The sequence below is a fragment of the Pan paniscus genome, chromosome 7, assembly GCF_029289425.2.
Source record: "Pan paniscus chromosome 7, NHGRI_mPanPan1-v2.0_pri, whole genome shotgun sequence".
Taxonomy (NCBI): domain Eukaryota; kingdom Metazoa; phylum Chordata; class Mammalia; order Primates; family Hominidae; genus Pan; species Pan paniscus.
The window spans coordinates 49,306,975-49,324,328 of NC_073256.2; the positions used below are offsets into that span (position 1 = coordinate 49,306,975).

At 44.6% G+C, this 17,354-nt stretch overlaps 1 protein-coding gene across 7 annotated transcripts in view; it reads left to right on the forward strand.

Annotated features, from left to right (window-relative positions):
* UBXN8 (UBX domain protein 8) overlaps positions 1-17,354 on the forward strand; it is a 39,376-nt gene that overhangs the window by 6,307 nt on the left and 15,715 nt on the right. For 6 of the 7 annotated variants that reach the window (XM_055116436.2, XM_055116433.2, XM_055116432.2 and 3 more), the window contains one exon: positions 9,811-10,377. In XM_055116436.2, coding sequence (XP_054972411.2) covers positions 10,290-10,377 — 88 coding nt within the window. In that variant the 5' untranslated portion in view covers positions 9,811-10,289. Of the gene's footprint in view, positions 1-7,845; positions 10,378-17,354 lie in introns of those variants that run through there. The other variant, XM_003830762.6, reaches the window with a different exon arrangement.

Genomic DNA, 17,354 nt, shown 5'->3' on the forward strand with positions numbered 1-17,354 from the left:
TAGTCCCACCCACTCAGGAGGCTGAGACAGGAGTCTTGAACCCTGGAGGCCATGGTTGCAGTGAGCTGAGATAGCACCGCTGCACTCCAATCTGGGCAACAGAATGTGTCTCAAAAAAACAACGCCGAGCTCAGTGGCTCACGCCTATAATCCCAGCACTTTGGGAGGCCAAGGTGGTTGGATCACTTGAAGTCAGGAATTCAAAACCAGCCTGGCCAACATGGTGAAACCCTGTCTCTACTAAAAATACAAAAATTAGCCAGGCATGGTGGCATGTGCCTGTAATCCCAGCTACTCAGGAGGCTGAGGCAGGAGAATCAGTTGATCCTGGGAGGCAGAAGTTGCAGTGAGCTGAGATCACGCCACCGCACCCCAGCCTGGGGGACAGAGTGAGACTCCGTTTCAAAACAAATAAAAAAGTCCTTTCCCACTAATAGTGACTAATTCATATTACAACTCTGTGTTGAGGTTGTAGGTCAAGAGATACTGTGTCACCTGAAAGGTGGTGATGGTACTTCTATAAACAATTTGAGAAATTTATGCAGGAAATAGTGATACAGAAATAACTTTGCAAATACAGGTTGCTCAATAAAATTTTTCATGTTCCATGTATGAAGATAATTGCAGTCACTTAGGATAAAAATAACACAAGGAAAGGAATAATTGAACATTACTCAGTTACCCAATATCAGTGTTTAATATTGAGATGAAAGATAAACACTGAAGAGGCAGAGAACAATAACTATAACTAAACATGGAATTAACAAAAAGCAAGTTATACAGTAAAGGGAAAGAAATTTTCAGAGGGACATAGCAAGTCTGCCTTGTTGAGAAAACTGGATACATCCTCAGAAGATAACATCTAAAGGGAAATCACACATGCACTGAGGATCTCTTTCACGCTTTTGATCTCGTTTCAGTAACATATCTTGAAAGATCATGGGGGAGATCATAAAAAGTTTTGGAAATAACACTACTACTCCTATTCTGAATATAAATATGTGGTATTGTTTCTGTAACTGTTTATTTTTATTTTTACTTTTTATTTTTTTGAGACGGAGTTTCGCTCTTATCTCCCAGGCTGGAGCGCAATGGCACAATCTCGGCTCACTTCAACCTTGCCTCCTGGGTTCAAGCGATTCCCCTGCCTCAGCCTCCTGAGTAGCTGGGATATCAGGCACCCACCACCACGCCCAGATACTTTTTGTATTTTTAGTAGAGACAGGGTTTTACCATGTTGGCCAGGCTAGTCTCAAACTCCTGACCTCAGGTGATCCACTCGCCTTGGCCTCTCAAAGTGTTGGGATTACAAGCATGAGCCACTGCACCCAGCCCTCTTGTTTATTTTTAAATTGTATTTTGCAATATTTAAGATAAACAAAGTACCTGTATAAAGAATAATATAATGGCACATCCACACCTCTTAGCTTAAGAAATGTAGTACTACCACACTGTCTAGTTCTACATAGCTATCCCAGTTGCACCCTTCTCCCTCCCCCAAGAGGTAATCAATGTCTTAAATGTGGTGTTTATCATTTCCTTCATTTATCTGTTCTTGGGAATAATGTTCATCATCAAAAAATAAATATTCATATAAGGGATTAATGTTCTTTTTGTTTAATTTTCATATATTTAGAAAAATAAGAAAAAAATCATAATTTCACCAGTCTAGCATAACCATTTTTCCTTGTTGACATATTTAAAGTTTTATCTGTGGATTCCATCAACTCTGTCATTTCTGGGTCTGTTTCTGTTGATTGATTTTTTTTTCTCCTGCTTGTGTTACCTTCTGCTTTTTGGCATGATGGTGCAGTTCCAGTCCAAAGGCAGTCTGTTGGGAAATCACTCTTACTCAGGGAAGCTGGTCTTTTCTTTCTATTCAGGCCTTTAGCTGACTGGATGAGGCCCACACACATAATGGAGGGCAATCTGCTTACTCAGAGTTCAGTGATTTAAATGTTAATTTCATCCAAAAACACCCTCCCAGCTGACATATAAAACTAGTCATCACACACTAGTGTACAGACTCCATGGTGTGCAAGAATCTTGTCTTATTTGTGGCTATATCTCCAGTATCTGTAACAGCACCTGGGGTGTGGTAGGTGCATCATATTTATTGTTCATTGGATGAATCAAGTCTATGTGATTTTGGTGCCTAGTCTGAGCCCAGAAGGTCAAGGCTGCAGTAAGCCGTGATCTCACCACTGCACTCCAGCCTAAGCAACAGAGCGAGACCCTGTCTCAAACAAACAAAAAAATTAGGTATGATAGTGCACACCTGTGGTCCCAGCTACTCAGGCGGCTGAGGTGGGAGGATCACGTGGGCCTGGGAGGTGGAGGCCGCAGTGAGCCGTGATTGTACAACCACACTGCAGCCTGGGCAACACTATTGGACCCTGTTAAAACAACAACAACCAACACACACACGTAGCCATCTTATTTTTTAGGTGGGAAAAAGAGACTACTAAAAGAGCAATTTCATAAGCCTAAATGTAAAAGCTAAAATACAAAGCTTTTAGAAGAAAATATAGAGGCCGGGCACGGTGGCTCATGCCTGTTATCTCAGCACTTTGGGATGCCAAGGTGGGCAGATTGCTTAAGCTCAGGAGTTGAAGACCAGCCTGAGCAATATGGTGAAACCCTGTGTCTATTTAAAAAAAAAAAAAAAATAGAATCTCTCGACTTCAAGAAAAGCAAAGGTTTCTTAGGACACAGCAATAATCATAAAATAAAACTTAGATAAATTGTCATCAAAATTAAAAACTTCTCATCAAAAAGTCAGTAACAGCTGGGTGCAATGACACATTCCTGTAGTGCCAGCTACTCAGGAGGCTGAGGCAGGATTGCTTGAGCCCAGGAGTTTGAGACCAGCCTGGGCAACAGAGTAATCAAGACTCTGTCTTTTTTAAAAAAAAAAAAAAAAAAAAAAAGGCCGTGTGCGGTGGCTCACGCCTGTAATCCCAGCACTCGGGAGGCCGAGGCGGGCAGATCACAAGGTTAGGAGCTCGAGACCATCCTGGCTAACATGGTGAAACCCCTGTCTCTACTAAAAATACAAAAAAAAATTAGCCGGCATGGTGGCAGGCGCCTGTAGTCCCAGCTACTCGGGAGGCTAAGGCAGGAGAATGGCCTGAATCTGGGAGGCGGAGCTTGCAGTGAGCCGAGATCGTGCCACTGCACTCCAGCCTGGGCGACAGCCTCCGTCTCAAAAAAAAAAAAGGCACGGTGGCTCACACCTGTATTCCCAGCACTTTGGGAGGCTCAGGTGGGTGGATCACCTGAGGTCAGGATTTGAAACCAGCCTGACCAACATGGTGAAACCTCGTATCTACTAAAAATACAAAAAATTAGCCGGGCGTGGTGGCGGGCGCCTGTAATCCCAGCTACACGGGAGGCTGAGGCAGGAGAATCGCTTGAACCTGGGAGACAGGGGTTACAGTGAGCTGAGATTGTGCCATTGCACTCCAGCCTGGGCAACAAGAGTGAAACTCCATCTCAAAAAAGGCTTTTTTGTTGTTGTTGCTGCTGTATGATTCATGTATATAATATTCTTGAAATGACAAAATTAAAGAGATGGATTTTAACTCAATTATACCTCACTTAAGATGGAGGGGGGAAAAAGGAGATGGAGACCAGACGAGTGGTTTCATGGGGGTTGATGGTGGTGAGGGTAGAAAGTGAGGTGGTTTGGCTGTAGAAGGGTAGCATGAGGAATTCCTGTGATGGAACTACTCTATATCTTGACTGTAGTGCTCAGAGGAATTGACACAGGTGATAATATTGCATAGAACTAAATCACACATGGCTGGGTACGGTGGCTCACGCCTGTAATCCCAGCACTTTGGGAGGCCAAGGCGGGTGGATCACGATGTCAGGAGATCAAGACCATCCTGGCTAACACGGTGAAACCCCATCTCTACTAAAAATACAAAAAATTAGCCGGGCGTGGTGGCGGGCGCCTGTAGTCCCAGCTACTCGGGAGGCTGAGGAAGGAGAATGGCGTGAACCTGGGAGGTGGAGTTTGCAGTAAGCTGAGATTGTGCCACTGCACTCCAGCCTGGGTGATAGAGCGAGACCCTGTCTCAAAAAATAAAAATAAAGTAAAAAAACTAAATCACACACACAAATGAGTATCTGTAACTGGTAAAATCTGAATGAAGTCACTGGATTGTGTCAATATATATTTCCTGTTTATGGTATTATACTGTCCTTATGCACAATTTTAACATCGGGGGAAATGGTAAAGGATTTATGCAATCTCCATGACCTCTTATAACAACATGTGAATTTATAATTATCTCATAAAATGTTTAAAAAAGCATACAGTGTGAACAAAGCCTTATCCAAAGAGTACATTTTGTATAATTTACAGAAGTCCTAGAAGAGGCAAAATTAACCTATGGTGGAAAAAAAATCAGAGCAATGCTTGCTCTCTGTGCAATGCTTTTTGTTTTTTTGTTTTGAGACATGGTCTCTCTCTGTCGCCCAGGCTGGAGTGCAGTGTCACAAACACAGCTTACTGCAGCCTCCACCTCCTGGGCTCAAGTGATCCTCCTGCCTCAGCCTCTGGAGTAGCTGTGACCACAGGTGCATGCCACCACACCCAGCTAATTAAAAAATGTGTTTTTTTTGTAGAGATGGGGTCTCACCATGTTGTCCAGGCTGGTCTCAAACTCCTGGGCACCTCAGCCTCCCAAAGTGCTGGGATTACAGGCATGAGCCGCCACGGTCAGTCAATGCTTTGTATCTTGCTTGGGATTTAGGTTGCACTGGGTATGCATACATTGGAACTCAAGGAATGGTATGCTCATGATGTGTCCATTTCATTGTGTTTAATGATATGCATGATGAAGTATGTATATCATATGAAGTATGTGAAGGAAACCAGAAGGTGCCACCCCAAAATATGCCTCTTTGAGATAAAAATTATTTTTTGGCCAAAGGCAATTAAGGAGCAGAAAACAGGCCAGGCGCGGTGGCTCACACCTGTAATCCCAGCACTTTGGGAGGCCGAGGCGGGTGGATCATGAGGTCAAGAGATTGAGACCATCCTGGCCAACATGGTCAAACCCTCTACTAAAAATACAAAAATTAGCTGGGCGTGGTGGCATGTGCCTGTAATCCCAGCTACTTGGGAGGCTGAGGCAGGAGAATTGCTTGAACCCGAGAGGCAGAGGCTGCAGTGAGCCGAGATGGTGCCACTGCACTCCCGTCTGGCCACACAGCGAGACTCCGTCTCAAAAAAAAAAAAAAAAAAAAAAAAAAAAGCAGAAAACAGAGAAAAAGCTCTCCCTATCCTCTCACTTTTCTGCCTAAAGACAGGACATACATTCTCCTTTACTGGAGGCAGCTCAAGACTCTTAACAGCCCAAAGTGGCACCAGAGGAATCTACAAACAAAACTTATCCCATTAGTTTCCTTGCATATACAGTAGTTGCCTTCCCACAGCCTCCCACCTTCTGAAGCCTAAAACAACCTTCCTTTGCCGTCATTTCCCCCCAAATTCACTGTTCTTTGTTAAACTCTGATAAGACAGAATTCTAAGTCATTGCTTTCAGTTACTTTTCACTGAGATTTCTCCTGTCTAATGCACACAGTATGCATTAATAAACTTGTTTTCTTCTTGTTAATCTGTCTTTTATTATATGAGTCCCAGCTAAGACCTAAGATGGGGAGAGGTGATCTTTAGCCTCTTCTATGTATATACTTGTGACATAGTTAATGATATACATGTTGAAGTATTTCAGGGAAAGTCTGCTAATGTTTGCAACTTTGAAAGGCATCAAAAACTAAGATTGATGAAAGGATGGAGGGATTGATAGGTATGTTATCAAATAAGGAGAATAAAATGTGAGTAAAAATAGTTTCCACTGTTGGTCTGAAAATTTTTATAATAAAATACTGAAAAAAATAATTGATTTTTTTTTTTTTTGAGACGGAGTCTCGCTCTGTTGCCCAGGCTGGAGTGCAGTGGCGCGATCTTGGCTCACTGCAAGCTCCACCTCCTGGGTTCATGCCATTCTCCTGCCTTAGCCTCCCAAGTAGCTGGGACTACAGGTGCCCGCCACCTCGCCTGGCTAATTTTTTGTGTTTTTAGTAGAGACAGGGTTTCACTGTGTTAGCCAGGATGGTCTCGATCTCCTGACCTCGTGATCCACCCGCGTCGGCCTCCCAAAGTGCTGGGATTACAGGAGTGAGCCACTGCACCCGGCCAATAATTGATTTTTTAAATGCAAAAATTATATAATAGTTGGGTGTGGTGATGCACACGTGTACTCCCAGCTACTCTGGAGGCTAAGGTGGGAGGATTGCTTGAGCCCAGGAGTTTAAGGCCAGCCTGGGGAACATGGTAAGACCTTCACCTCTCTAAAAAAAACTAAAAATTGTGATCTGAGAGACTAAAATAGACAACTATTTACCCCTTTATCAACTAAGATGGACCCTAAGGTTAAGGAGACAAAAAGTCAGCTACTTTTTGAGGGTTTAGGGCACAGCTGGCATGGCAATTTTCTAAATTCCTACAAGGAAAAAAACACATATGGTCAGGTGCCGTGGCTCATGCCTGTAATTCCAACACTTTGGGAGGCCAACGCTAGAGAATCACTTGAGACCAGGAGTTCAAGATCAGCCTGAACAATATAGTAAGACCCCATCTCCTGGAAAAAAAAAAAAAAAAGAAAGAAAAGAAAAAATAAAAATTAACCAGTCATGGTGGCATGTGTTTGTAGTCCCAGCTACTCAGGAGGATGAGGTGAGATGATCGCTTGAGCCCAGGGGTTCCAGGCTGCAGTGAGCTACGCTTGTGCCACTGCACTCCAGCCTGGGTGACAAGAGTGAGACCCTTTTGGTGAGAATGGAGACACCAGTAACTTACAGCTTAACAATCACCAGTGAGAACTAAGAGCTCTAAATCAACCTGATTTTACTGTTCCAGGAATTCTTACTCACGAAGATAGGCTATAGATCAATCCATACCTTCATTCTGAGCTTTAGGAACTTCCCATTTATCTGGTCTCTAAGTTGCTCATCGGGCTGCAAAGCTTCCTTCTCAGGCACTGAGAAGCTGAGCTGATCATTGAATTGGGCAAATCACCTTCCTTGTCAAAAAAGAGGTAAAATCTAACTTCAATTTCTTCACCTTGTTGGGTGTACCGTCTCAAACTATTCTACCATGAACTATGTCCAATCCCAGTGAAATCCCCATATTGAAAAGACCACCTTAAACCACTCTAACTAGACTATAGAACCCTATAAAAATCACCCTCTGTAAGGCCGAGGCTGGCAGATTGCTCGAGCCCAGGAGTTCAAGACCAGCCTGAGCAACATGGTGAAACCCTGTCTATAGAAAAAATAAAAAAGTTAGCCAGGCATGGTGACATGTGCCTGCAGTCCCAGCTACTCTGGAGGCTGAGGCAGGAGGACTGCTTGACCCTGAGAGGTCAAGGCTACAGTGGGCTGTGATTGTGCCACTGAACTCCAGCCTGTGTGACAGAGTGAGACCCTGTCTCATAAATAAATAAAAATCACCCTTGACGTCCCCTCTGAGACACGACTAAGATTATGTCAAAGCAATGTTCTTTTTTTTTTTTTGAAACTGAGTCTCACTCTATTGCCCAGGCTGGAGTACAGTGGCATGATCTCACTGCAACCTCTACCTCCTGGGTTCAAGCGATTCTGGTACCTCAGCCTCCCGAGGAGCTGTTACTACAGGTGTGAGCCACCATGCCAGGCTAATTTTTGTATTTTTCGTAGAGACAGGGTTTCACCATGTTGGCCAGGATGGTCACAAACTTGACCTCCGGTGATCCACCCACCTCGGCTTCCCAAAGTGCTGGGATTACAGGCGTGAGTCACTGCGCCCGGCCACAGTGTTCTTTTCTAATGCTGTAAGAAACTCAAATTTACTTAGTGACAGGTTATTCTGGTGGTCTTTGGTGGGGAGAGCTAGCAGTTGCAGTGAAGAGAGTTCACAAACAACAAAGTTTGGGAAATGCTGGCTTCCCATATGTTAAGACAAGGTAAATTTGGAATGGTTAGGAACTGCCTTTTGTAGTCCAGAGAGAGATTCAATGGCGCCATCAACAGATTAAATTAGGTAATATGGAAGACCAGTGAGGAAGAAAAAAATACAGGAGGTAGGTGGTTAAGAACTGTAGAACTTCCTTTCCTGTCTTCCTCCTTATGCATGATGAACACGAGATACAGACTGTAGAACTTTCTTTCCTGTCTTCCTCCTTATGCATGATGAACACAAGATACAGACAACTATGGGAACATCTGAACTAGTCAATATAATTAATTATTTTATGGTATGTCATGCTGTAATTTATATTACCTCACCCTTACTGATCTTCAGATTGTGCCCTAATATTTTGCACCTTTGCTTGGAGGATAAAGTTCTTAGCCTATATACAAAGGAAAGCCTCTGCGGCCCTAGCAACAATCTACCTCTAAAAGCCTTCATTCAGCTTTATTTTATTTTTAGAGACAGGGTCTCACTATATCGCCCAGGCTGGAGTGCACTGGCATGATCTCAGCTCACTGCAGACTTGACCTCCTGGGCTCAAGTGATTCTCCCACCTCAGCCTCTTGAGTAGCTGGGACCACAGTCTACGCCATCACATGCAGCTAATTTTTTTTTTAGACAGGTTTAGCTATGTTGCCCAGAGGGGTCTCGAACTCCTGAGCTGAAGCAATCTGCCTCCCTCGGCCTCCCAAAGTGCTGAGAATACAGGAGTAAGCTACTGCGCCCGGCCTCAAGCTCTAAACTGCAGCAATAATCACTGGTAGTTCCTTTGCACTCAGGTTCCTAAACTTGAAATCCCACCCTTCCCGGGCATCCTTGCCGATTCCTAATCTTTGAACACAACGCAGGCGTGACTTCCTTTTGGAAAGCCTTCTGCAAGCCTTCCGGGTATGGTTCTGCAACACCCTATGTTGCAGATATCTCTATCATAGCACTCAGGCACTGCATTGTGTTTATTTGCTTACAGGCTATCTTTCCCAGTTTTTTTTTTTTTTCTTCTCCATAGAACCACAAAGTCGGATAAACTGAGTTTCTTGAGGACAAATTCAGTAACTTGTAAATATTTGAATCTCCAAGAGTTGTAGAGTACCAAACTGTGGAGCTCAATAAATTTCAGATGAACTAAACTGAATAGTCAGGTGGGATGCTAGATGGATGGGTCAGGAAAAATAATTTTCTTTTTTCTCGCAAAGTGTTGGGATTACAGGCGTGAGCCACCGCGCTTAGCCAGGAAATATAATTTCTTTCTTTTTTTTTTGAGACGGGGTCTCATTCTGTCGCCCAGGCTGGAGTGCAGTGGTGCAAACTCGGCTCAACCTCCGCATGCGGGTTCAAGCAATTCTCCTGCCTCAGCCTCCCGAATAGCTGGAATTACAGGCGACCGCCACCACACCCGGCTAATTTTTGTATTTTTAGTAGAGACGGGGTTTCACCATATTTGCCAGGCTGGTCTCGAACTCCTGACCTTGTGATCCGCCCGCCTCGGCCTCCCGAAGTGCTGAGATTACAGGCGTGAGCCACCGCGCCTGGCCAGGAAAGATAATTTCCAAGTACGAAATGTTGTAGATTGGGAGGACCTCAGTAGCTTGGGAGAAGTGCACAGTGGTGAGTTATAGGATGGCAATGAGGTCATGGAACTATGAAATCAAGGTTAATAACGCGTGCAGGCAAAACTGAAAAGGGGCGGAACAAGGGGTGGCGGGTCTCCAGGACCTGGCATTAGGACGTGCGTGTTAGGGGGCAGGTATTTGGAGCCAGGCCCCACTTTCGAGTTCTTTCCGCAGGAACCAGAGACTGCGGACGGGGCCAGGAACCAGGAACCGTTAGGGAGATAAGGAAGGTGTTATAGCCCACATTCATCCTGTACGGCCACAAGGCCGGGGGGCCCAGGCTGCCTCCTCACAGCATCAGCTTTTTCTTCGGCTTCATTTCCCTCTGGAAAACGCTTTCTCACAGACGCTGCAAAGACCGAAGGGGCAGCCCCTGCCCTGCTACCCTCCAGGGAGCCACCGCTCTAGAGCCCAGGCTCCTCTGGACATCATGTGACTTGGGGGACGACTTGCCTTTCTTCTGAAACACGGCTACAGACTATAACTTAAAAACACGGGGCTTAGCTCCCCCTCAATAACGACACGGCCGTCAGTATTTACCACGTTATTGACCCTCTCCCAGCCGGCCCGCGGCAAGAAGAGTTCCACTTCCTTCCCGGAAAACGCGGCCGGAAGGGGCGGGCCTTCCGCCTGCACCAGGCGCTTCCGCCACCATGGCTTCACGTGGGGTTGTTGGCATTTTCTTCCTCTCTGCTGTCCCCCTTGTGTGTCTGGAGCTCCGACGTGGGATCCCGGATATAGGTAAGTGTTGACTTTTTCCCTTCGACAGTCACAGCTGGGTAATTTTCACAGGAATGTTGCATAGAACGACCGCCTCTTCGGCTGCGTCGCTTCGGAGCAGCTTTGACTACAACTCCCAGACTGCATCGCCCCTGCCCCCCCCACTTCCGGAGCTGACTTCACTTCGAGGAACCTTTTCCCTCCAGGTGTGATGGTTTTACGTGTAAGAGGGTAGAGGCAAAGAGCACAGGGGCAATCATAGACAGTGCTTTCGCATCCTGGCGAACACTCAAAAGGAAATAAACAGGTTGATAAGATGAAGGCCTTGTGAGAATTTAGGCTGAGAAGTTTTTTGTTTTGTTTTTAGAGACAGGGTCTCACTATGTTGCCCAGGCTGGTCTCGAACTCCTGGGTTCAAGAGATCCTCCTGCCTCGGCCTCTCAAAGTGCTGGGATTACAGGCCTGCGCCACTGCGCCCGGCCTTAGGTTTAAATAAGGGGCCACGCCCGTGAAAAGCCAGTGGGGGCAGGGAAGGGATGGGGGAGGGGAGGAATATTTTAGGCAAAAAGATTGTGACATGTTGGAGGAAAAGGCGAAGGCCATTGTGGCTGAATCAAGGAGAGTTGGGAGGAGGAGGAGGAGGAATTGGCTCAGTATAATGACGTTTATTGAACACCTAGTATAAGCCAAACACCAGGTGCTGGTTATTATCTCATTTAATCTGCACTGCAATCAGAGGAGGGTAGGCACTATTATAATCCCCATTTTACAGTTGAGGGAACTAAAATTTAGGGAGGTTAAGTGACTTCCGTAAGTTTTAAAAAGGTCACTCGATTCTGTATGGAGAATGCTTTGGACAGAAGCTATGGTGGAAGCAGTGAGGCACATCAGGCTTTGGAAGTTGACAAGTGGTAATGATGGCCTGGACTAGAACAATAACAGGAGATGAAATGTAGACAGATTTGGGATATTGACGGAGTAGGATCAACCAACAGGCTTTGTTTATGGGTTGATGTTTGGGGCAAGGGAAAGGAAGGATTCAAGGACGACTGCCTCATGGGGGACTGAGCAAACCTAGGTATTTGGTAGTGCTACTGGTAAAGGGAAAATGGAAAGAAAAACTGTGGAGATGCTGAGAATCATGAGTTGATTTTTGGACATTTCAGTGATCAGTTTACATGTCTGTCTCCCTTTTTAAGGTCAATTCTAAAGTTAGAGACCATAATGAAACTTGGCTTTGTGTACTCCCTCTCTTTCTCCACGTTTTCTCCCTGCTCACAAGGAGTCAGATGCCTAGAAATGTTGCGTGCAATAAGAAATGAAAATAAAATGCTTTAAAAAAATGTACAAAGACTGTCCTGAAGCTTCTCACTCACTCAAGCTGTGTTGGAATATAGCAAGACCTTTATCCAAAGGATCAGAAATGTTGAATTCACACTCACCATTTCCGCAATTCACCTGTTCCCTTGTCTTTTCAACATCCACCCCTACTCTGCTCATTTATTATTTTTTGAGACAAGGTCTTGCTCAGTCACCCAGGCTGCAGTGCAGTGGCACGGTCATGGCTTACTGTAGCCTGGACTTCCCGGCTCAAGTGATCCTCCCACCTCAGCCTTCTGAGTATCTAGGAATACAGGGGCCACACCACCATGCCGTGCTAATTTTTTGTATTTTTTTGCAGAGATGTGGTTTTGCCATGTTGCCCAGGCTGGTCTGGAACTCCTAGGCTCAAGCAATCCGCCCACTTCGGCCACCCAGAGTGCTGGGATTATAGGTGTGAGCCACCGTGCCCAGCCAGAAATATGCTTCTTGAAGGCAGAGACCAAATGGAATTTGTTTTTGTATTCCCAGCACTTACCAGTGTCTAGTTTAATAGAACTAGGGACAAGGGTTCTATAAATTGCACCTGGGCTCCTGGCAGCATCTTTATCTAGTTCTTGAAATTTTCATGGAATTAGCTTCTTTCTCAGAATTCTGAACGAATGATTGTTTCCTTTGGATTGTTTCCCCTTTTCAGTTTTCTTTTTTTAATATATATTTTTTCCTTTTTTTTTTCTGCTACCTTTGGATTCTTGATAGTGAGCTTCCAATAATGATTTCTTAACAGTATTTAAGTCTGTTTTATACATCATACTTTATACCAGCAGCAGGGCTGGTTATGCCTATACTAATATTCAGACATGTATTGAAAAACTAGCCTTGTCTTTTTCTACTGTGTAAAAACCTTTATTGTCAATACATTTTACTTGTACTTAAGCTAGATTTTTTTTTCTTTTTTTTTTTTTGAGACGGAGTCTCACTCTGTCACCCAGGCTGGAGTGCAGTGGTGCAGTCTCAGCTCACTGCAACTTCCGCCTTCTGGGTTCCAGCGATTCTCCTGCCTTAGCCTCCTGAGTAGCTGGGACTACAGGCATGCGCCACCAAGCCTGACTAATTTTTTTGTATTTTTAGTAGAGGCGGGGTTTCGGTATGTTGTGCCAGGTTGGTCTCCAACTCCTGACCTTGTGATCCACCCGCCTCGGCCTCCCAAAGTGCTGGGATTACAGGCGTGAGCCACCACGCCCTGACTAAGCTAAATATTTTAAGGCCAGTTCCTCACGTTGAAGTACACTGCTTATGGGGTCTATAGTTTAAGTACACAAAAAAATCCCAGCACTCTGGGAGGCCGAGGCAGGCGAGTCATGAGGTCAAGAAATCGAGACCATCCTGGCCAACATGGTGAAACGCTGTCTCTACTAAAAATACGAAAATTAGCGGAGCATGGTGGCGCACGCCTGTAGTCCCAGCTGCTTGGGAGGCTGAGGCAGGAGAATCGCTGGAACCCAGGAGGCGGAGGTTGCAGTGAGCCGAGATCACACCACTGCACTCCAGCCTGGCAACAGAGTGAGATTCCATCTCAAAACAAAAACAAAAACGAAAAAACCTTAAAATTTTTTTTCTTTAAAAGTATACACACAAATGTAGTTCTTTCATATTCTCATGTGATGTTTGCAAATTGCTTGTTAGAACGAACAGCAGTAGTATGGAACATAAATCCCACACCTCAGTGGTGTTTTTTTTTTTTTTTTTTGAGACAGAGTCTTACTCTGTTGCCCACGCAGGAGTGCAGTGGCACAATCTCTGCTCACTGCAACCTCCGCCTCCCAGGTCCAAGCCATTATCCTGCCTCAGCCTCCCAACTAGCTGGGATTACTGGTGTGCACCACTGTGCCTGGCTAATGTTTGTATTTTTAGTAGAGACGGGGTTTCACCATGTTGCCCAGGCTGGTTACAAACTCCTGAGTTCAAGTGATCCACCCACCTCAGCCTCTCTAAAGTGCTGGGATTATAGACGTGAGCCACTGCGCCTGGCCTCAATGGTTTCTTTACATACCAATACTCTAGATATTAAACTACTTTTGTATTGGCCAGAGATAAAATAGATTAAATTATGTGTTGTATTGAATAACACCTGAATCAACAGTTAATACTGGCAAGTTGGAGGAGCCGTGATTTTTTTTTTTAAAGTCATACTTCTTCTCTAAGCAACTTTAAATTGCTAGGGTTTTTAAAGAATATTGGGCCAAGCAAGGTGGCTCATGCCTGTAATCCCAGCACTTTGGGAGGCCAAGTTTTCTTTTTTTAATATATATTTTTTCCTTTTTTTTTTTTTTTTGCTACCTTTGGATTCTTGATAGTGAGCTTCCAATAATTATTTCTTAACAGCATTTAAGTCTGATTTACACATCATACTTTATACCAGCAGCAGGGCTGGTTATGCCTGTACTAATATTCAGACATATATTGAAAAACTAGCCTTGCCTTTTTCTACTGTGTAAAAACCTTTATTGTCAATACATTTTACTTGTACTTAAGCTAAATTTTTTTTCTTTTTTTTTTTTGAGACGGAGTCTCACTCTGTCACCCAGGCTAGAGCGCAGTGGTGCAGTCTCAGCTCACTGCAACTTCCGCCTTCTGGGTTCAAGTGATTCTCCTGCCTCAGCCTCCTGAGTAGCTGGGACTACAGGCATGAACCACCATGCCCAAGAAAGGAGGATCATTTGGAAAAAAAAATATATATTATCTGATGGCCCACATCTGTGGTCCCAGCTACTTGGGAGGCTGACATGGAACGACTGCTTGAGCCCTGGAGGTCGTGGCTGCAGTGAGCTGTTATCAAGTGCTGCACTCCAGCCTGGGCAAGAGAGTGAGAGGCCATCTGAAAGAAAAAAAAAAAAAAAGGCAAGAATATACATCTATCTGTTTTCAGTTTAAAATAAAACATTTAAGTCTATATATGTTTTTTTCTTTTTTTTTGAGACAGAGTTTCACTCTGTCGCCCAGGCTAGAGTGCAATGGCATGATCTCTGCTCACTGCATCCTCTACCTCCTGGGTTCAAGTGATTCTCCTGCCTCAGCCTCCCAAGTGTCTGGTATTACAGGCACCCACCATCATGCCTGGCTAATTTTTGTATTTTGGTAGAGATGGAGGTTTCACCATGTTGGCCAGGTTGGTCTTAAAGTTCTGACCTCAGGTGATCCACCTGCCTTGGCCTCCCAAAGTGCTGGGATTACAGGCATGAGCCATCTCGCCCGGCCTATATATATGTTTTTCTGATTCCTTCTTTAAGTTTTAGTTAATTGACTAATTACCAGCCTTGATCACGTTGGATTCCTCTGTATCTCTGCCATTTATCTTTTGAAAATTAAAAACACAAAACAAGAGTAAAAATTCCAAGAGGATGGAAATCATTTTTAACCCAGCTTTGTTTCCTGTCCCTCAACATTTGCCAAATTGTATTATGCAAAGTAGGTAGTTAGATTTCTGCTCAAATAATTTTCACTTTGGTTCTTAATATAACACCAAATACTGGCTGGGTGCGGTGGCTCATGCCTGTAATCCCAGCACTTTGGGAGGCTGAGGCCAGCGGATCACCTGAGGTCAGGAGTTCGAGACCAGCCTGTCCAACGTGGTGAAACCCCATCTCTACTGAAAATACAAAACTAGCCAGGCATGGTGGTGCATGCCTGTAGTCCCAGCTACCCAGGAGGCTGAGGCAGGAGAATAGCTGGAACCTAGGAGGCAGAGGTTGCAGTGAGCCAAGATTGCGCCACTGCACTCCAGCCTGAGCAACAGAGTGAGGCTCCGTCTAAAAAAAAAATAAAAAATACAATAAAATAAATAAATAAATAGACCAAATACTATATTTTTACTTTTTCCTCCGCAAGCATGTAAATCGTAATTTTACTTACAAGTGACTAAATGTCAAGAAATAAAGAAGCACACAGTTGCACAATTTGTGAGAAATAAGAATTTGGTGTTTCAGTGAGATTATCATAGAACTAGAATTTGACACGATATTTTCTTTTTTTCTTTTTTTTTTTTTTTTTTGAGACAGAGTCTCTCTCTGTCGCCCAGGCTGGAGTGCCATGGCACGATCTTGGCTCACTGCAAGCTCTGCCTCACAGGTTCATGACATTTTCCTGCCTCAGCCTCCCAAGTAGCTGGGACTACAGGTACCCGCCACCGCGCCCAGCTAATTTTTTGTATTTTTATTAGAGACAGGGTTTCACCGTGATAGCCAGGATGGTCTGGATCTCCTGACCTCTGATCTGCCTGCCTCGGCCTCCCAAAGTGCTGGGATTACAGGTGTGAGCCACCACACCTGACCAACATGATGATATTTTCAGTTTTATTTCTAGTTATGTAATTTTCTCTATATGGGAAACTACAACTTATACATTACTGATATTCATAATATAGTGTAGCTGATCGCTCTAATTGTAACTGTATTCCCAAGATAGTGTTTATTCTAGAATTATGCTCTGTACATTTGTTCTGGAAATGACAACCATCATGAGTTTTTTAATGCCCAAAGGAGAATACAGTAAACCCTCTGTATCCCTGAGTTCCACACTGAGCATTTAAGCACCTGTGGATTGAGACTATTCAGAAAGGGCTGGGTGCGGTGGCTCACACCTACAATCCCAGGACCTTGGGAGGCCGAGGCGAGCAGATTGCCTGTGTTCAGGAGCTCAAGACCAGCCTGGACAACATGGCGAGACCCCATCTCTACAAAAAATACAGAAATTAGCCGGGTGTGGTGGTACGTGCCTGTAGTCCCAGCTACTTGGGGGCACTAAGGCAGGAGGCTCGCTTGAGCCCCAGGAGGTTGAGGCTGCAGTGAGCCGTGGTCACCATTGCACTCCAGCAGCCTGGGTGGCAGAGCAAGACCAAGAAGAGCAACACCCTGTCGGCCGGGCGCGGTGGCTCACACCTGTAATCCCAGAACTTTGGCAGGCTGAGGCGGGCGGATCATGAGGTCAGGAGATCGGGACCATCCTGGCTAACATGGTGAAACCCCGTCTCTACTAAAAAATACAAAAAATTAGCCAGGCGTGGTGGCAGGCACCTGTAGTCCCAGCTACTCGGGAGGCTGAAGCAGGAGAATGGCATGAACCTGGGAGGCAGAGCTTGCAGTGAGCCGAGATCATGCCACTGCACTCCAGCCTGGGCAACAGAGCGAGACTCTGTCTCAAAAAAAAAAAAAAAAAAGAGCAACACCCTGTCTCTTAAAAAAAGAAGGAAAAAAAAAAGAAAATATTCAGAAAAAAAATGGATAAATGGATGTTTGTCTGTCTGTCCCGAACATCTACAGGCTTTTTTCCCCGTCGTTAGTCCATAAACAATAAAGTATAGCAACTATTTATAGAGCCTTTACATTGTATTGGGTAGTATATGAGTCATCTATAGATGATTTAAAGTATGTGGGAGCATAGACTGTATGCAAACACTGTGCCATTTTATATCAGGGACTTGAGCATCCGTGGATTTTGGTATACTCAGGAGTCCTGGAACCAATACCCCATGAATACTGAGGGATGACTATATATGAACAAAATCATAAGACAGTTGTATAACTTCTACTATACTTTTCCAGTACAAATAATCTTCTAATGTGTTATAATTTATTAGGAGTATCAAGAAAAATGTTTTGGGTTGGGCATGTTGGCTCATG